The sequence below is a fragment of the Phascolarctos cinereus genome, unplaced genomic scaffold (assembly GCF_003287225.1).
Source record: "Phascolarctos cinereus isolate Bilbo 61053 unplaced genomic scaffold, phaCin_HiC Scaffold_5;HRSCAF=322, whole genome shotgun sequence".
Taxonomy (NCBI): domain Eukaryota; kingdom Metazoa; phylum Chordata; class Mammalia; order Diprotodontia; family Phascolarctidae; genus Phascolarctos; species Phascolarctos cinereus.
Window position 1 is genome coordinate 10,968,218 of NW_027555958.1, and position 21,648 is coordinate 10,989,865.

The 21,648-nt window shown below is 40.9% G+C and overlaps 1 protein-coding gene across 10 annotated transcripts in view; it reads right to left on the reverse strand.

Moving 5' to 3' along the window:
* GIGYF2 (GRB10 interacting GYF protein 2) overlaps positions 1-21,648 on the reverse strand; it is a 162,318-nt gene that overhangs the window by 87,517 nt on the left and 53,153 nt on the right. For 7 of the 10 annotated variants that reach the window (XR_013486773.1, XM_078154640.1, XM_078154638.1 and 4 more), the window contains 4 exons: positions 16,641-16,770; positions 15,283-15,378; positions 8,483-8,591; positions 2,986-3,030 (listed from right to left, as the gene is read on the reverse strand). Coding sequence is in view for 9 of the 10 variants with exons in the window: in XM_078154640.1 (XP_078010766.1) it covers positions 2,986-3,030; positions 8,483-8,591; positions 15,283-15,378; positions 16,641-16,770 (380 nt within the window). In the remaining variant the exon portion in view is untranslated. The remainder of the gene's footprint in view (positions 1-2,985; positions 3,031-8,482; positions 8,592-15,282; positions 15,379-16,640; positions 16,771-21,648) is intronic. The other 3 variants (XM_020972094.2, XM_078154637.1, XM_078154642.1) reach the window with 2 other exon arrangements.

The following is a 21,648-nucleotide window of genomic DNA, read 5'->3' on the forward strand; positions in this document are numbered from 1 at the left end:
TATGTGTCTGAGCTGGATTTGAACTCAGGTCCTCCTGACTCCAGGGCTGGTGCTCTATCTACTGTGCCACCTAGCTGTCCCTACAATAGAAGGTTTTTTATGGTGATACTCCACGATGGGGGAAAAGCTGAGATTTGGAAGGGATAGGTTTTTATCCTTCTAAAGGGCACAGAGTAAGTAAAATAAGTAAAGAAAGCCAATGAGAAAGTAACTTTTTTAGTTGAGATGAAGTACTCTACAAGGTATTTCAAAGCAAATAATAAAATAAATTCTATCCAATGGGCAATAATTATGGCTTATAATATGGTAGAGAGTCAAGAGCTTTACCAACAGATAACATAATTGTCATTTGCCAGAGGTTTCTAGTGAGTTGTAAACCTTCAACAATCTCTAGTTACATGAAAAAAAGAAAACATGCAGTACATTTCAGACATAATGATTCTAGAGCAGAGGTGTCAAATATGATGCACTTAAGTACAGCAGAACCAGATTAAAATGTAACTGGGAAATATTTCTTTTAAAAATACAACAGAATACATAGGGTTAATGTGTTATTTTTTAAAGTTGATATATACCCACAGAGATCCTTCTGTATCGTTTAGTGCCCTCCTCCCTCCTTTCTATTTGAATTTGATATCAGGGGCCTAGAGTATGCTTCCCCACAGGCTACTCTTAGAACTGATGACAGCTGAACGCACATGGTTAGACAGCATACTGATCTATCTTAGATTATAAACAACTCTGAAACATTCCAAGGTGAGCTAAACTAAATACTTAGATCAATTTATTAAAAGGAAACCAACTATGAATACAACAAAGAATCTCACTCTTTAAAAGAACTGTCAGGAATTCTTTCAATAATGCTGTTCATAAATACCAACTAACTTATAAATTATGATTTATCAAAGTTACCTTAAAGTAAAATGTACTTTGAAGATCAACAAAGGTAATACAGGTGACAAAAACTCGCAAATCACAAACTGTAAAAGTGGAAAGAGGTCTAGCCTCATACGCAATACAGGAATTCATTCTCACCACCTCCACCCCAACCACCACAGATGGCTGAGCTTTCTACTTTGATGTACCTTCCTTATATTTAACCAAATGTGTTTAGAGCTTTTGTTCTTAAAAATGAATTGTCATTCTCTAGATAGTAACCAATCCCCAGCTAATTGGATTGGTATACCTCTGAATCTGTAGATCAATTTTATATTGGTGTCACTCACCCACAAGCAATAAATCTCTCTCCAAATATCGGCCTATTTATCTTTCTTTAAAAAATATATTGTAATTCTATTTTTGTCTTGAACATATCTTAGGAGACGGACTCCCAAATATTTTAAGTAGCTTTACTTTGAGTGGAATTTCTTACCGTTTTCCCATCGGTTTTGTTATTACTTTATAGAAATGCTGATAATTTATCTGCATTTATTTTGTTCCCTGCGATTTCACTGAAAGCGTTGTCAGTTCTTCCTGATTCCCAAGACTAGCCAAGTGAACTCTAATGTCACCTGCGTGTCAAGTATCCCAGCTATCTGGTAATGTTAATGTCTTCATTTTCTTTCTCATCTTACTAATATCACTTGCATAGCTAAAAATGGCAAATAATAGTGGAAAGGGGTAATATGCCAATTTTAACCTTATATTTAGTAGGAAAACTTCTAATGCTTTTCCACTGCAAATAATGCCAGTTTTTATTTTAGAGATACAATTTTCATATTAAAAATGCCCATCTATACCTCTGATTAAAAAAAAAAACAAAAGTATAAATGACTACTATACTTTGCAAAAGGCTTTTTGTTACAACAATGTAATCGTGGTTTCTGTCATTTTTATTTTCAATATTTACGACAGTTGTTTTCCTAAGGTTGAAACACCCTTGCATCCTTGGTACAAATCCAATTTGTTCAAAGTAAATAAGTTTTAAAACATATTGCTGTAATTTTCAGCACTGGGTCTACTGCTAGCATAGAGAAAAACACAATATCTACTTCCTCCTTCATGTGATAGCACTTAAAATATTTAAATACAGATTATTACGTCCCTATTTCCCATCCCCAAGTGTTCTCTAAGCTAAAGTCTGATGTTCTTATAACAGGTGCCACATGGTTTCCAGAACTCTTACCAACCTATTCTTGTAGACTGTCTCTGCATGTGGCATGGTTTGTCAAAATCCCTCTTAAATTGGGGCACTCAGAACTGAGCACAACAATGCCAAGGTAGTCAAAAGTGAACATTATTACTTCACTTGTGCTGGATGTTGTCATCTGTTAACACAGACAAACCATATATGCTGTTTAAGCAGTTCTATCATTATCAACTCCCACTGAGCTTGTCTATCAGTAGAAACCTCCAAGTCGTAATCACATGATTTAGAGGTGAACAACAACTTCTCATTTCATACATACATATAGAAACCAAGTACAAGGCTTATTTTCATCCCAGGAATTTGGTCCAGGCCCACAGAGAGTATCTGAACCCTAGTTCTCCTATTTCATAAATTAGTGATCACTGCCAGATTTGCCATCATCAGTAAGCATGATACGCAAAGAAGGTGACAACTTCATCCAAGCCACTGAAGTATATACATACAGTTGAAGTATCACTGTTCAAATAGCTATGAATGAACCTGACTGTACTATGATCCAAATTTCAGTTCTCCATATTATCTACACAGATAGCCTAAGAGAGTTCATTATTTTAAAATCAAACTGCATCTAAGGCATTCCTTTGTTCTACAAATCTAATCATTTTTCCAAAAAAGTAAATTAATTTGGTTTGGCACGACTGAACATTGGATGCCCACTGTATTTCCCACGCCTGTCCTAAGGGATCAGAGATCATCTACTGCACAATCCATTCCACAATTTCCATGAGAACAGATGTCAAGCCCACCTCCATCTTTCTAGTTTTTTTGGTTTTTATTTTCCACGTCTATTCAAAGACTACCAACGATGCTAATCCATCTAAGTGACAGATGCTCACCTACTTGGAGAAGAGAATGTTTGCCTTCACTCAAGCTTGATGATCCTTGATTTAAAAAAAAAATGAGGCATAGTAAGAGTTAGATAATTCTGTTTCTGTCATATGGAAACCTCAAACCATTTTCCCACAAGCAAAGGACTCGCCCCTTCTTTATTTTCTTGCTGATTCAAACTCTCTTCTACCTTTATCATATCATAAGCATTAGCCAATTCTAGGCTGAAACTGTTCTCATAGGATTGTGCTATCTGTTACATACTTGTCCTTGACTCTACGGCCCATCTCCTCCATCTTGGTTATGTGTCAGATTTCATTCTAGCCTCCCATGAGTCCTGTTCAGGCACTTGGGTTTTCCAATGTCATTCCTCTGTCACCTCCCACATACAGATATTTTCTTTCTCATCAAGTATATCCATGGTCTTTTAAGCAGAATTTCATTTCTGAGACTCTTCTGGCTCTTTTTCAAAAAATCTTCTCCTTTGGAATCTCTATTAAGAACAACTAATCCTAACTACTGAAGTTTTGAAAAACATTTTCCTAAAACCTGGGAGATGTGTTTAAGCACATCTAGTGTCCCCTTCTTTTACTATAATTGGTCACTTTCTCCTAAGGTTCTTATCAATTCCAATTTGTCATTCAGTTTTCCCTTTTTGATTATGACAAAGTTCAAGAGTACAACAGTTTCTGGTTTTCCTTCCTGTGGCTTCTAAGAAAGTAAACTGTCAGTAAGTCAAAAATCTATAAGATTTTGGATAAATGAAACCACTGATACTAGTGAAACCACTAAACCTTGCTGCTGTTCCACTTTTATAACCTACATTAAGATAACACCTTTCACACTCTTCTGAGAAGCTCAGTTCTGTTCAGTCATTTCAGTCACGTCCAACTCTTCATGACCTCATTTAGGATTTTCTTAGCAAAGATACTGTAGTAGTCTCCCACTTCCTTCTCCAGCTAATTTTACAGATGAGGAAACTGAGGCAAACAGGGTTAGTTGACTTGTCCACGGTCACTCAGCTGGTAAGTATCTGAGGCCAGATTTGAACTGAGCAAGATGAGTCTTCCTAACTCCCAGCCCAGCACTCTATTCACTGCACCACCTAGATGTCCATTGTATACCTGCAACTATATCACTATTTGTTTCTTTCTTTGTCCACACTTAAACGCTTTCTTTTGTGCTTATTACATACTAAGGCTTGTGGAATTCTACACAGGTGTACACTTTAGTATGTAGTGCATGCCTTAATATAAAAGAAAAGTGGTGTAGTTAAATAAAAACAGCATTGAACTAGATTCAGAAGACCTGGGTTTCAGTCCTGGGATGTACCACTCAGTTCCATTATTCCAAGAAACTTCCTTAGGAGGCCTAGTTTTCTCATCATTAAAAGTGGATAATAACCCTTCTTATCTTACTTCAAGTGATTTATTATGACCAAAACAGTTATAGTATATAAACCACTATGAAAAACAGCTTTATACTTCCGTTCTTATTACTCCTCCTTCTCCAGATAATTTCTTTTAAACCAAACATTTAGTGACCCCTTGTCACATTTAAATTACAATTCCCATTCCACCAAACCTCAACAATATCTATGAAATTATACTGCTCTCCATCTGTTCAAATTTAGCTCTGCAATGTTATGCCAGTGTGCGTGTATACATGCAGGCAGACACACACACACACACACACACACACACACACACACACACACACACAGAGTTCTCCTGGTTCTGCTCGCTTTACTTTGTATCAGTTCATTTAGGTCTTCCCACGTTTCTCTAAAATTATACTCTTTATTCTTTCTTATAGAACAACAGTATTCTACCATAATTCCATCATTCCATTTCATATATATGTACCGTCAGTATCACACACACACACACACACACACACACACACATTTTATTACTGGGCACTCTTCTCTTCCCCTCAAATTTCTGTTTACAGTTTCAGGCCTTTGACTCCCCATCATTCTTCCTCATCTTCAGAAGCAGAACTTTATTCCTTTCCAGAAGTCTACAATTCTAGTAAGAAATTAGTCAAAGAAACCAAATCCTACAAATAGGCAGTTTTCAGAAAAAGAAATCAAAGCTATCAACAGTCACATTAAAAAATGCTCTAAATCACTAACACCTGTTGTTGTTGTTCAGTCATTTCAGTCACATCTGCCTCATCATGACTCCAGTTGGGGTTTTTGTGGACAAAGATACTGGAATGGTTTGCCAATTCCTTCTCCAGCTTATTTTGCAGATAAGAAAACTTAGGCAAACAGGGTTAGGTGACTTGTCCAGGTCACACTGCTAGGACGTATCTGAGGCTGGATCTGAACTCAGGTCTTCCTGACTTCAAGCCAGTACTCTATCCACTGTGCCACCTAGCTGCCCTCACTAATAATTAGAGACATGCAAATTAAATCAACTCTGATGTGATCGGCTAACGTGACAGTAAAGCAAAATGATAAATGCTGGAGAGGATGTGGGGAAAAAAGGGTACACTAACTCAAGTTAAAGGAGTTGTGAATTGGACAAACCCCTTGAGAGAACAACTTGGAACTATGCCCAAAAGGCTCTAAGGCTGTGCACAGCCTTTGACCCAGTCATACGAACACTAGGTGAGTATTCCAAAGAAATCAAAGAAAAGAGGAAAAGGACCCATTATATACAAAAATATTTCTAATAGTTCTTTTTGAGGTGGCAAAGAATTGGAAATTGAAGGGAAGCTCAGTAATTGGGAAACGGCCAAACCACTTGTGGCATATGGCTGTGATGCAATATGATTGTGCTGTAAGAAATGTCACGGGGGCAGGTTTCAGAAAAACCTGGAAGACTAATGAATGAACTAATACAAAGTGCGGTGAGCAGAACCAGGAGAACACTGTAAACAGCAACAGCAATACTGTAATGATAATCATCTATGAATGACTTAGCTAACTCTGATGAATACAGTGACTCAACAATTTTCTAAAGGACTCATGATGAAAAATGCTATCCACCTCTACATCTGAACTCTGAGTGCAGACTGATGCATATTTTTCCCCATTTTCTTTACTTTCCTTGTTCTGGTTTTTTTTTCTTTGCAACATGGCTAAATGTAAATGTCTTACATGACTTCACATGTATAAAAGGCATCATATTAATTTGCCTTCTCAATAGGTGGAGGAGAGGCTGGAAAGAAAGAAAGAATTTGAAACTTAAAATTCTTAAATGAGGGGCAGCTAGGTGGCACAGTGGATAGAGCACCGGCCCTGGATTCAGGAGGACCTGAGTTCAAATCCAGCCTCAGACACATAACACTCACCAGCTGTATGACCCTGGACAAGTCACTTAACCCCACTGCCCAGCAAAAACCAAAAAAAAAAAAAATTTTTTTAATGAATTGTTAAAAAACAAATTTTTAAAAAATTTTAAAAATGTAACAAATAAAAAAGAAAAGAAAACCAACTTGTCTTCTTCAATGATAACTATTTATCCAGCTATTTACTTCCCACATACTACTCTCTCTTCCTCTATCATAACATTCAAATGAAAGAAGAAACAGCAGCCAGGGCACACCTCTCCTTCAGCTTCCTACCCAGGATAACAAAGTCCTTCAGAAATACTTTCCAGATATCTTCTGACTACATAAGATCAAGCACATCAAATGAGGAGAAAATACCAGGCTAGAAGATCCATGACAAGCCCACTCTTAGACATGGGCCCGAGAAAGGCAGCGCAGACTCTTTTTAACCAAAAGGGGTCACAGAAATCTGACACTGGAGGGCTCCATACGCTCACCAACTGCCATGATGCCTCACTCCTGAGACCACAAAGTCATCTCCCCATTTGCTAATGCCTGTCTCTGCCATCTTCATCAAAAAAGCTTTGCTGCTCCCTCCTCAGACCCAGCTCTAGAGTTCATGGACAAGGCCTCATGGCTGCTGCAGGCTAAATGGTCCAGAGTTTCTTCTCCTTTTCTTTTTCCTGAGTTACATTCTTTCATTCACCAAACTTTTAACCTGACTCTGATTGCCCATCTGCCCCCGAGACTATTTTGCTCCTGGCTTTGATCTTGGATTACTTCTATCCTGTTGAGGAACCCAGAAATAAACACACTTGGCGATCAGTTCAGACAGAAAGACATAGCCTGTACACCACTGGGACTGATCCCTCAGTGCCTAGACCTTCTGTTTCTCCCCATGGGAACTCACCGTCAGATGATGTAGAAACAGGCAACACCTGAGTTTATGATGCTCCTGGGTCAAGGTTGCTCCAGCAAAATGCTGCTTCTACACTTATTCAGCCCTACCCTCTCCTAGCTGCTAACCTCCTGTGGATGGAAGGAAAAGAAAGGGAGGGGAGGAAGAAAAGGGAGGAGGGAAAGGAGGGAGGGAGGAAAGGAGGAAGGAATTCTTGTCCATCCTATCTCTACCTTGACCTTCTGCCACCATCAAGACAAAAAGATCTAAGAATACACCGGAAGTAGTTTTTAATAACAAATTGACCACTGAGAAGGAAGAATTAGGTACAATCAGTTAATAACTGTATTAATACTTTTTTTCATATCCTCTCATACAAGAAATTTAATAAATGCTTACTGATTTGACTAAACCCCTGAGTGAACTAAGAAAAACAACAATTCCAGAGACCTGAGGAAAACAGTAAATTAGAAAAAGTCTCTCACTATTGACACCATTCCACAGAAAACCCTTCATGGACAGGAGAAGGGCACAAGGAAGGTACTAATAACATAAAGAAACTAAGTGAGATACTTAGTTTTATTCTATTTATGCACTTCAGGTAGCTCAATTTTTCTTCTAAAAAATCATTTTAAAAGAAATTATAAGATGTGAAAGATGTGCTTGCTACTAAGTAAACATACACATGACCATTTCAAAAATATTCAAGATGCCCTCATATACCAAAATGATAACAAATACAAGACAGTCATAGCACCAAACAGATAAAAAGCAAAAGAATAAATGTTAGAAAGTTGTCAGATTACAAATTAAACTGCCTGCTTTCCATACCCAATATTTCCTGTTTCACTTTCAAGGTATCTCCATGGGAAACCACATCATATGCCCCCTGCTGCCATGGACCCTGAGTGGCTGGGGAGTGGGAGACAGCTCCACCCCCAGGAGAGCATGCCCTTCTTCCCAGGAGCTCTCTAGGAGTCTGAGGCTGGTCAGGAAGCCAAGTCAGTTCAGAGATTACAAACTCCCAGGATGCATGGAAGAGTAGTCAAGGGTCCCAAAAGGAGCTTAGAAGTGTAACAGCAGATGTCAGAGTCTGCTCATGCCTCTAATTCTGGAGCCAGAATCCAGTTCAATTCCTCAAATTAGGCTTTAGGGAGCCTGGGCTCTGAAAAAATGGCTTCTGATCAGAAACATAAATTAGGGTATTTGAGCAAAATCCTGTTCATACAGGCAATAAAAATCTCCACCTCTTTTTATTTTTACGGTGATTTTCCTCTAGCATCCTCTTTCTTGTACATCATTATTTTGTTAATATAAAAGCTCACCTCGACCTCTAGAGGAACTTCGACCTCGAGGAGCCCCTACTGCTGTTCCTCCTCCTCGTCCTGTCAATCGCAGGACAGCAGCACTATTTACAGACATGGAAAAGTTTCTCTGCCAAGGAAAGAAAGTGCAATTTGGGTAAAAACAAAAAGTACATGAAACTGCCCCCTCCCTCAACGTGCACACACACGCACTATCAAATAACAGAACAGCATAGGAGACACACATAGGTAATTCTGGCCAAGAGTCACCAAATTAACCATCATTTACGTGTGGGGTGGGGTAGGATGGGGTGGAGTGGAGTTCACGGTGGTGCCCAGGATGGTGCTAGGGCTCATGGGCCTCTAAAACCCTAAAACCATGTCTCAGTCCTTGGGCAGCAGGTCTCCAATAGAGCCCACTAACGACAACACATAGTGATGAGCTAGATTAACCACCACCACCACCATCTCACACCCCAAAACGGAGTGCTCCTCCTACAACCACCTAAGAGGGAGGTAGCACAGTGATTACACTATTAATATGTTACAAATGAGGAAACGGAAGCGCATGGAGGTTAAGTGCCATGTCTTTTCCCCGCCAGGGCTATCCTGACTCATGGTCAGCCAGGAGCCGTCATGATAGACTAGCTAAGACTTGAAGTATGGTGTCTAAGCAAGGTGCCTGTAACACAGGTACTTAATAAATGCCTGTGGATTAAAGGGATCAGAGTGTTTGAATCGCCAGAGAACACTAATCATTCCACACAGGGAAAAGCGTATGATTCAAGGCAAGAGAAGTATGGTAGAAAGGACAGTAAGGGAAATGCTCTCACTATAAGAAAACCTAGATATGGGGCAGAAGGCTTTGGCTGCTCACTTGCCTCTGCCTTGGTCTTACACAATGGGGACATGGCAGAACTGAAGTGTGACTCTATAAATAGGGAACTGGATCCTGTCTTTCCCCCATCCTGCTCTGAGGAACAGTGAAACAGCCCCAAGATGGGCATGTGTGGGAAGGGCAATGGGGGAGGCAGGCACAGAGAGAGAGAGGGAGGGCTTCAGAAAACCAAATTCCACAATCACCCTCTTTCCCCTTAAGAAGCAATACAATCACCTATTCCAATCCTCTGAAAGAGTACCAACAAACAAAAAAAGTGAAGCAGGAATGTGACGTTTCAAAACTCTTCTTCTGCAAAGTAAATAAACTGAAGTTCAACCCCTCCCCAGCTGGGGGATGGCAGAATCTGGTCCAGGAGGGCAGCAGTGTCCAGAAACCACAGTGAGGGGTAGGGATGCAAGGGAGACATCAAGGCCAAAATCACGCTTAACTGGCTCTCTTCCCGAAGAGGAGAACATGGGAGGAGGGACAGCAGAATACAAACACAGGACACAGAGGATTAAAGGCAAAAGGCAGGAAGCACACTCTCCAAGGCAGACCTATTAAAAAACGGCTCATCCATTGAAAAGACTTAAGCATCCCTAGCATTTGATTTCCAAGGTCTTTCCACAAAGCACTTGGAAGTGTCCTATTTCTTTACACAGATGCATTCTGTACACTTAGTGTCTTGTAAATATTTAGCCAAGCAAGGCTAAGATAGCCTCAGAATACCTAAAAGACAACATTTAAAGGGAATATAAGGAAGGCTGGTTTAAAACATATGCATATTGACTCAACATACATCATTTTAGACATTTAAGCATATTTTGACTTTTCAAAACAAGTGAAAAATATTTGACCAACACCTAAACTACCACTGGAATACAGGGAACAAAGGGAAAACGTTCCTCTTCTAAAAAAAACAGCCAAAAAAAACAAAAATCAGAAACAATATTGACACAGCGGAGCAAATGGTTGGCCCATGCCACCCTCTGGTAATTTTAACTCAGTCTAAATATTCTGGCTTTGGAAATAACAATCAAAATCACAAACTGGAGCCACAGATTAAGATCACTGATATTTAATGACTGGATAAAAAGCTGAACCAGGAATCTTAAGCCTTAGTTTTCATCCTGGACTTGCTACAAATTACCAAAGAGGGGGGCTCCCTTCTCTGAGTCCCAATTTCCCCATATCTTTTACCAAAATAAGTATAATTTTATGCCCTAACATATCACAGATGTGTAGAAAATATTACATATCTATAAGGTGGCATTATCTATGCTGAGATTTCAAAATTATCCAAACATAGATAGGTGAGGTATAAAAAGCAACAGGTCAGATGACAACACTTGTTGGTTACCCATTTAACTTTTTCAAAAAAGAAAAAAAAAATCACATAAAAGAATGACTATAAAGGAGCTAAGTAACGATTTATGAAACTCAGCTCAAGGAAACAAAGAGCCCAATCAAGCATGGTACGTGTAATCATTTTCAAAGAAATATTTCTAACTCAAGAATCCCAGGGAGGACCCTTTCTAAGCTTCAAAACAGATGAAATACTATCTCTTTTCTGAAATTATCAATTTCACTTTACCTGAGCTGAAATGCTTTATCTTCTATGTCTCTCCTTTTGTAAACTCAACTGCAGGCTAAATAATCTTAAAATTGAAATGCAAAAATACTGACAGGGATGAACCACTCCTGAACAGCCTGAGAGCATCAGGCCTGAGGCTAGCCCTTTGGCACTCCGTGTCATGGTTATGCCCAAATCACCAGGAAAAATGATCTGCTACCCTGCTCATATTCTGCCTGGCCCTGCCTAAGTTAATGGGAAGAGAATATTTTCAAGTTGTAGTTTTATTTTTTAATCCTACACAAGAGAAAAGAGTGTCTCGTTCAATGTTAAAATCTGGAAAGGGAAAAGAGAAAAAGCCTATCAAGAACCTGTGTGTGTGCTCACTCGAGCATGCGCATTTCTGTGTGAGCACACCCCCCCCAGGTAGAGCTGTAAGCTATAGCAACATCTAGCAGCATATAGTGCTGGACACTTAATTCTCTGGGTTTCAGTTTCCCCATCTGTAAAACAGCAATAATACACTGACCTATCTTTTTAAACTGCTGTTTCTGTAGTCTCAGAAACCTTTACAAGTATGAGAAAAACAGGAGACGTTCTAACCAAGATCATGGGCACTTTAGTTCTGCTTGGATGCCTAACGTCGGCAGTGTACGAGGATTCTACCAGGAAACATGGGAAGGCTCCCCACACTGGCCTGGTATCAGACTTCGTGTGCACTGCCCAAGGACCAGAGGAGCCAAGTATTGAATCATCCTCAAAAGGACAGCCACAAAAACTCATGTCAACAGGGTACCCACACTTATGAAATCACAAACATACTAGAGCAGGGATGGGGAACCTGCAGTGTCAAGGCCACATGTGGCCTTCTAGATCCTCGAGTGAGGCCTTTTGACTGAGTCTGAGTTTTACAGAACAAATCCTTTCATTAAGGGGATTTTGTTCTGTAAAGTTAAAAGGTTGTACCCAAGGACCTGAGAGGCCATACGTGGTGTGGAGGCTGCAGGTTCCCCACCCCTGTACTAGAGTCAAACTGCCCCTCCCCACCAAATCAATTCTAACTATGGAGCCAGGGCTACAGGCTATTTTTTAAAGGTGATTTTGAGTTCAAAAGATAGAACGGAGAGTGAAAGAAGCAGAAAGCCACTGTCAGACACTGCTGTTCTGCCCAAGAAGCAGCTTCTCAGGAGGTTGTGTTCTATCTATTTCCCCTACCCTCCCGTCAGGCAGCTAAAGGGACCAAAGGCTCAACTGCATGGAGAAAATTCTGACTGCACAGGCCCTGTGAGAGTCCCCACACTGAGGCAGGAGGAGGGGAAAAACCCCTCTCCAGGACAGCCCTCACTGGGACCGGCCTCCATCTGGTGGAATCTGTGAGAACGACAAGCCTGCTGCCAGGGAGGGACATGGAGCCCTACACATCCAGGCCCTTTTCCACACAGGCTAGCAATTTTAAGTATATGGCATAATGTTAGTTGATTTATTATAGTTAATGGGAAAAGGTCCTCAATCCTCCTGTGAGACAAACAAGTTTATATATAAAAAATTAAATGAAATCAAGGGCTGCCAAGTACCTATTTGTGGCACTCCAAAAACTATAGCCACTTCAAAACCCGTTGAAAACCACCAGATACCAAAGGGTATTTGTGACTCTTGGGACGGTAACATTCTGTGGTAAAGAAAAACTAGACAGCAGAATGGTGAGTGCCCCTGGGCAACAGACTGCAGTTCTCACAGCTTCTACTACGTGGACGTGTGGATGGCAATACCACTGAGGCCTCTCCTGGCTTGGGGCTTTTTCCCTCCTCCAGCCTCAGTGGAAAACTTCTTACGGCTTGGGGCAAAAAAAACCAAAAAACCAAAAACCGCGTTCAAACATCAGACTTATTTTGTCTTAGATATTGGTATAACAATAAAAGTGGTCATGGAAATACTATATTTTAATCAGGAAGATAACGGCATCAACAGGTAACAGGTAATGGCAATAACAAAGAGGAATCAGAATTAATAAAACCTGCCCCTGAATAATGACGGTCCTTCCTCAGTTAATGTTCCAAGTGAACCATTCAAATGATCTGGCCAAAGTGACTTCCCTTCAGCAAGTTCCTTCTGTTTCCCTGACAAAACTGTCAACTCCTCAAGACAAGGCCCTGTGACTGTAATTTTCCTTCTGCTTTATTTATCAGGACCTTAGCACCTCTAGGTATAAAATGAAAATGGCTGTTTATCTAAGGATATGGTCATCAGGAGCTGTCATGGGGAAATGGATAAAAACCTAGCTCAAATACTGGGTTTAGGAAGCACATTTTCCTCTACAGCAGTTGTGAGTGCTACCAACACAGGGCATAATAATAATGGTTGAGATTTATAAATCCTGTTCCCTTCCATTCTCCCACTTAATCCTCAGAAAAAGCCTGCAAAGTAGATGAGACCAGAGGATCTTCAATTGAGAGCCAAAACGGACCCTAACAACTATCAAATGCCACACCTTCATGTTTCAGAAGGAAATTAGGCCTAGCAAGGGCAAATGAATAGCTTAGGTCACATGGATAGCAGAACAGGGATTCACACTTAAGTCTTCTAATTTCAAATCCAGCACTCTTCCTCTCTTCAGATTATAGGTATTCCCGTTCTACAGATAAGGAAACTGAGGCAGAGAAGTTAAGTGGCTTGCCTAGGTCACAGAGCTATTAAATGACAGGGGAGAGCCGAACCTAGGTCTTCGGATGCCAAATCCAGGATCGCTGCTATCTCCCACAGAAAAGGACTCAATGCTGATAATCAAGCATCACAAGTCACTTTGGGAAGAACATGTGACTCACCACTAACCTGAGCAACACCACCCTGAGAGAATCGCCTTTCTCTCACTTACCTGCACATTCAATCCCTCTGATACCGCTAAGAAAAACCAGCTAACTTGAAGGAAGGAAACTACATATTAGAAGGCAAAGAACCCTATGAGAAAGCTAACTGGGCACTTGGTAAGTGTCCAAGTTGGAGTACTGACAGTTTCATAGTGTGCTGGAAAAGGTCTGGGCTATGGAGAAAGGAGCACTCCTGGGAGAAGAGCAGCAGAGCAGGAACGACAAAGCGCTGTGTCCAACAGCCACTGCACACCTGGCTGACCTCAGGGCCATCACGGCATGGGCTCTGGTTCTCCCAGACCGTTATAAAGCTTCATTCTCATTTCACACAGGGGGCAATAAGCACTTGATGTGCTGGTTAGGGCTGGCTGAGCGGCTCTTCTCTAGAACCTGTTTCACCTGGGAAGGCTCAGTGGGCAGAGGAGAAGGAAGGGCTATACTGAGAAATGAGTCTAACTTAAAAACAATAGGCAGCAATAAATTACATTTTGAATCACACACTAAACAGTGTCTGGGTCTACAGTTAGCAATCTTCGAGTACTCTTTCCAAGCCATATCATCGCTTACTACAAAAAAGCAAATAACCCTAACCCACCCAGCAAGCAGCAGCAAGGCAAGAGGCCCAGAGAGGCTGACTGGCATCAGGTCCCCAAGGCAGGGTCAAAGCTGCAAAAGAGAGGGACGGCCACAAAATCCAGGTCCCAGGAGCTCTGTTCACCCCAACCTACTGACCACTCCTAGGTCCCTCCCACAGGCTTTCTGTGTATATAAGGTCCGTCTTTTCTCCAACAAGAGGCTCAGATTCTTATAATCTAGCCACTGCTGGGATTCTTCAAATCTAGCCATGGCTTACGCACGTTCAGACTCCTTAAAAGTCTGCCCAATATGGCAGATGTTCTAATAATCCTTGTCTTTGGCTGAAAGAAAAAAAGAGGTGCAAGAGGTAGCTGCGTGCTCAGATTTTTAGTCTAAGGCTTTTCCTCCTGGACATGTGACCTTTCACACTGCATCTGAAACTGCTTCCACTTCTGTAAAAATGAGGATATTCATTTCACCACCCCTATAAAAGAGCTACCTGTTCAGTTGTTTTTCAGTCATGTCCGACTCTCTGTGACTCCTTTTGGGGTTTTCTTGGCAGAGATACTGGAGTGGTTTGCTCCAGTATCTTCCAGTTATCTCCTTCACCCAGCTCATTTTGCAGATGAGGTAACTGAGTCAAACAGGGGTGACCTGCCCAAAGTCACATAGCTAGTAAGTGTCTGAGGCCAGATTTGAACTGAGGAAGAAGATGCCGCACCATCCCGACTCCAGGCCCAGTGCTTGATGCACTATGGCGCCAGCTAGCAGCCCAAAAGAGTTACTGAGGCTCAAAAGAAGAAAGCACGCAAAGCATTTGAGCTTCCAAAAGCACCTGACAAATGGACTCTGATTTTGATGATCATCATTCTTCTCTAAATGTAAACCAAACTCTAACTGCCAGAGATGAGAAGAGAGGGACACCAACCTGTTCTTCTTCTGTAAAAGGCACTAGTGCCAGTGGCGGCAGGGGCTCCTCCTGGAGAATGGGCAAAAACTCCTTATCCTTAAGGTCTGAAGGGATCTGGGGAAGCAAGAAGAGCAGAGACCATGACCGGCAGCCAAACGCTGAGTAGGACGTGCAGCACAAATGTTACTAGCAGCCAAGGAGCACTGCCCTGATGTAGGGATCTGTCTCAGGTTTTCCCATTATAGGGGGAGAAAAGACCCTGCACTGACTTGCCCAATTTGCCACCCTGTCCCCCTAAACTCAAGGGCCGAGAGCCGGGAAAGCTGCCCATCACGCCCTTCCCTTTGAAGGGAGCAGAAGGCTGCCCGCGTCTTACTGGCTCAATGGGGCAGGCTGCCTGGCAGAACTGCTCTTGTTCTCCTCCCCTGAAAAGGGAAGGCTCCCTGGGCATGGGAGAAGGAAGAGCTATATTCAGAAATGAATCTAACTTAAAAACAAAAAGTAGTAAAATAGATGAAATTCTGAAACACAAATTTTAAAAGTGCCTGGGTCCAAAGTTAGCAATTTTCAATTGATTCAAGTAATACAGAAAAGCAAACCACCACACAGAAATCAGTAGCTAGGTGCATCACGAATCTGTACTCTCCCCCCACCCTCACCTGATGGAAACCATAAGAGTACTTTAAACGCAGCTGTCTGCATTGTAGCCAGGTGCCTAAGTGAGCCTGTGAAAGTCACTTACTTCTCTCACCCTCAGTCTCCTCATCAGAAAAATGGGAGTAAGAGAACAGGCTGCTGTGAGGCTACAGTGAAGTAATCTATGTACAGTCAGGGAAACCATAAACCACCGCATGTCAGTCATCTTTGTTGCTGCTGCTTCTGAAAAGAACTCGGGCATTGTGCCCTCAAGCTCAGGTCTAAGGCTTCAGTAACATGGAGCCAGAGAGAGAGGCCCAGGACTGGAAGTGGCCCAGGCCAGAGCTCCTAACTCCCGTCTCCACAACCACAGGGCACACAGTGTCCTGGAGGGGACTGGACTTCCTGTCTGCAACTCAGGGGAGCAAAGAGTCAAGAGATGAGAGGTATTTAGGGAAAATGCCACCTGGAAAAGGCAGATTAAGGACTAACTGCTCTCCCGTCTACCTCAGGTGGTGTAACTCAGAGCAGAACTTCCCCTTCAGGGCGAGACCCTGCTGCCAGCACACTGCCAGAACTGACTCAATTGAGGGAAAAAGGCATCGTCAAAAGCCGCTGGGGGTGGGAGAAGGTGCGCGTACAGCCTGCTGTCGAAGGCCCTTTGACACACTGTTCTCTCCAGTCACAGGTCATCCTGGGGCGCTCTCGGTCTTCTCCTGTTTTAAAGCCCGTACGATTACCTTGTTATCCTTTAGAAAAAGTGCTAACATTTCCTCGCGCCCATAGCGGTAGTCTGCTAATTTATACTTCGGCAATGCTGGAGAAAGAGGAGGGGACGTCACACTGCCACCACTGGACAGAGCTCGAAGCCTGGAGGAAAAGCAGAGTTGCAAATGAGACAGTCAGTCAACAAAGGCAACAGAAGACTCACACACACACTGAGTGTACTCTGTGAAGATTCCCTTTATGCGGCTCTCAGCTGCTATCGAATGGCCTTTGCTCAGTGCTTTTCCTTCTTATCTCGGTGTGGCATTTGTCACTGCTGGCCACTCTCCTCTCGTGGTTTCAGTGATGCTGTTCACTGTCCCCTCCCTCGGGGGCTCCTCCAAGGTGTCTGACCACTCCTGCATCTCCTTTGTTCTACCACAATCCACAGCCTGTTCCTTAACAGTGGGCATCACCCAAGGCTTCATCCTAGACCCTCTTTTCCTATCTTCCTACCTTCTTTCTTTAGGTGACTTAATCAGCTCCCATGAATTTAAGTATCATCTCAGATGACTCTCAAAATTATGTGTAGCCCAGTCTCTCTTAAGTCCCACTGCCACATCATCAAATGCCTATTAGACAGTTATAACTGGACTGCCAGAGATATATCAAACTCTTTATCTTTCCCCAAAACCCACCCTCTTCCAGATGTTTCCCATTCCTATCAAGGTAACCACCACCCCTCTAGTCACTAGAAAGATGGATGTCATCCCTGACTGCTCACTGTACTGCTCTCTCCAAACACCACCCCCACCCCCACCCTAGTTCATCACTGTCACCTGGACTAATGCCTCCTAATTGGACCCCCTACTGTGAATCTCGCTTCCCTCCAAAGACAACAATGTTCCCAAAACACAGGTCTGTCCATGTCATTTACCAACTCCAGTGGATTCGCCTGGGGCACACGCCTAGGATCACATATTAACTCTTCTTCTGTGTATCTAAAAGTCCTTTATAACCTGGCTCTACCCTACCTCTCCAGACTTGGCTAACAATGCCCCCCACCCCTGCAATCTGATCCAGCCAAAATGGCCTTCTTAGCTGTTCCTTACAAGGGACATTTCATCTCCCACTTCCACATCTTTTCACATGGCTAGCTCCCATGCCTGTAATGCACTCCTCCTCATCTCCACCTCTTAAGACCCTTTTACCTTTCAAGAGCATTTCAAACACTACCTCTCTCTTTCTACTAGTCTTTTCTATTCCCTCTAACTACCAGTGCCCCACCCAAACTGCCTAGTATTTATTAGGTCTGTACTTTCAGATGTATGTTTTGTCTCCCACCACAGAAAACAATCCCTCTGAGGTCAGAGCGTCTTTCATTTTTGTCTTTGTCCTTCTCACTCTACACCTGAGATAGTAACTGGCGCCTCAATGATATTTAATAAATGCTGCTTGATTCAATTCTATTTCTTAAATAAAGCTGGAATACCATGGTTTTTGAAATATCAAAATCCCAGGACACCTAAAAGACAATGAGAAAGGAGTAAATGGCTTGCAATACATTCATCAAAGAGAATGTGAAAAGAAATGGAGATAGGCTGGACAAGATGGACAATCCATGTGCTCTGTTCTACCACTATCAAGAAACCTGAAGCAGGAGTCTCCAAATGGGCTACCTAAGACGATCCAACACAGTGCAAAGAAAATATTAGAATTTACAATTATTTTTAATTTAGAAAACAGAAAATTAATAGAATATCCATGTCAGGGGCACTCTGCAAACCTTGAAGCCTTACATAAATGTGAATTATTCGCTATTGTTGTCATCTTTTAGAATACTGCAACCTATTATTTTTGTTGTGTACCCAGAAAAATGAATTTACGGATTTAAGTATACTAACCCTCACAAAATAACTAGCTTGAAATGTTATCTGCAAAGATATTGCAAACTGAAGGTAATATTAATAATGCCAGTAAAAGTAAAGAAGAAAATGGCAGGACTAATAGGTATTTCTACTCCTGGTCCGTAACAGTCTTCTTCACCCTCATTATTATGAAAAAACAATACTGATCTAATAAAAGCTGATGAAAAGCGTAGTAAAAATTTGAAATTACCATAAATACCGGAAACAACTTCACAGCCATTAATGACAACCGTTCTCTTTATGAATACTGGAGATGAAATAATTGTCATATGAAGCCATCATACACAGTCAGCAAGGTAGCATCATAGCACTGCATTTAAGAGTTGGGAAGATTAGAATTCAAATCCTGCCTTAGACATTACTAGTTGGGTGGCCATGGGAAAGTCTATTCAACTCTCTCAGACTCAGTTTCCCCTCATATATAAAATAGGGATAATAGTTCCTATTCACAGGATTGTTGAGAGGATCAAATGAGTTAAAATATATGTAAAGTGAATTATCATCATGATTTATAAAACACTTAAAAAACTAAGCTTTTGTTGCCAAGAATTATGTGAATTTTTCACAAATTTAAAACTATCTTATCTGCAAATTTTAAAAAACTTTTTTTAACTTATTAAAATTCTCCAAAATGAAGAGTTTCAGTGGATTTTGAACCCATTTATTAAAAATGTAAACTGTTAACTTAAAATTAAAATTTAATTTAATTCAACAATACTTTCTGGTTAGTTGCAAGAATGGATTTGCACCACAAAAGGTGGAAAATGATTAGCCAATTTCAACAAAAATCTCCATGGAATTGCCGAGACTGCAAAATGAGCAACATGATTTAGTAAATGCAGTCAATGATGACCTTCTTCCTTCCATTCTGACCTATGTCTCTTTATTAGGTGTGTATTTCAGCCACGACAGCTGTAAAATATTAGGCATCAAAATAAAACTCAACTTAAAATCAAATTTTTTACCACAGAGGGTAATAGCTAAAATTTTTTAAAACAATGAAGCATATTCAATCAGATTGTTTTCTTTTAAAAAGTTATTTATTTTAGTGGACAATTTATTTATAAAATAAAATTTAAGGTATTTTAAAATATTGTTTATTTTATCTTTGTCTCAACCTTAAGTTCTATTTTTGTGTATTTTTAAAAATAACATACATGATATCATCATACATGTAAACATTTCATGAATAAACAGAATACGCTAGGGCTGCCTGCTCACTGTTTTAAACTGAGAAGCATACATGATCAAAACAATTTGTAGATCACTGATCTAGAGGCAAGCACCCTTTATGCTGGGTGGCCACTAGGATTCACGTAAGAAGAAAAAAGTATACAAGATAAGAAAGTGTGGGTAAGTTAAAATCCTCACCACTGAAAAGATTATCCACTTTGATGAGAACTATTAAGATATTAAAGATATTTCTCTGCAGCACAGCAGAGAAAAAACCATTGGCTGCTTGAAGTTCCATAATTCATATTATCTTGTTTTTTTTTTTTGGCTAGGCAATAGGGTTAAGTGACTTGCCCAGGGTCACACAGCTAGTAAGTGTTATGTGTCTGAGGCCGGATTTGAACTCAAGTCGTCCTGAATCCAGGGACGGTGCTATATCCACTGCACCAGCTCGCTGCCCCCATAATTCATATTATCAGCAATGAACAACACTGATGAGAACTTGATGCACGTAAATGATAAAACAGTGTGCCTTGTTTGAGGCCATAGGAGAGCTTGTTAAATCAAGCTCTCAAGTAAACACATGTTAACAGAGTACACAAAATTATCTCTTGTTCCTCATTCTAAGTAATTAGAGCATGGTTTCTTTATACACCTGTCGTGTGGAAAGGAGTTGGCGGCTGCCTTCACTATGAATGCACCTCTCAGCACAGCACAAACACAGTGATTTCAGTAATGCACTCCTCTGCATCAAGCAAACAACTTATTTCAAACTAATACCAGTAAATCTTCATATAACAAATCCTAATTACTCATGCTACAAAAATTGCCCAGCTGTTAAAGATGTGAAATCATTCATAAGAGAAGAGTCCACCTCGTCAATCACTAGAACTTAGTCCTGCCCTTGTCCTCCACTCAGGCATCCATAACATGGCCAGGCTCACCTACTGCCTAGAAAGGGACTCATTTTCAACAACCAGAGTAGCTGACAATGTAAAAGAACCTATTTCAAGATTTCCGTTCCTAATCTAGTAGCTGAAAATTCCTACTCTGGGTTTTAAAGAAAAGCTGCTTAACATGAGGTTTAATACATCAGAAAATGTGTTCAATACAGTTCTGAATTTACTATTCATAATAAAATAGTACCTGCAGCGTCAGTCTCACATGCCAATAGAACTGAGTCAGATGAGCTTCAAGATTAACGATATACTTAACTGCTGTCTCTCCCAGCCCACAAAAATCTCTCACCCAAATCTCCAAGATATCAGACACTTAAGCATCTTCCAAAAAAAAAATCTTTATATCCTAGGGTCTACACTGATGACCTCAATTTCAAAAACCAAAATAAATTCAAATGTGATAAATCAATCAATCTAACTGAAAGACCTTTATTTGGTATCTATTATGTGCTGGGGCACGTGCTAGGTGAAAGGAGCCGATATTCTTATATCAATCATGATGGCAGCTCTTTTGTGTTCTAGCAAAAAACAGGAAACTTAAGGGGATGCTGGCCCATCAGCTGGGGAATGGCTGAACAAGTTATGCGGCCTGAATGTAACGGAATACTATTATGATGTAAGAAAGGATGAAAGGCATTATTTCAGACAAACCTGAGAAGACTTCTCCGAGCTAATGCAGAGAGAAGGGAGCAGAACCAGGAGGGCGGTTTATACAATAACAACACTGTAAAGGCAAACAACCATGAAAAATTTTAACTTCATAACTCTGATCAATGAAATGACCAACCTCACATTTCCACAGGACCCATGAAGACACATGCTACCTACCTCCTAAAAGAGAGGTGATGGATTCAGAGTACAGACTGAGAGAGAGAGAGACACACACATATATATATATATATGTGTATATATATGTATATATATATATATATATATATATATATTTTTTTTTTTTGTTTGTTTGTTTGTTTTTGATATGGTCA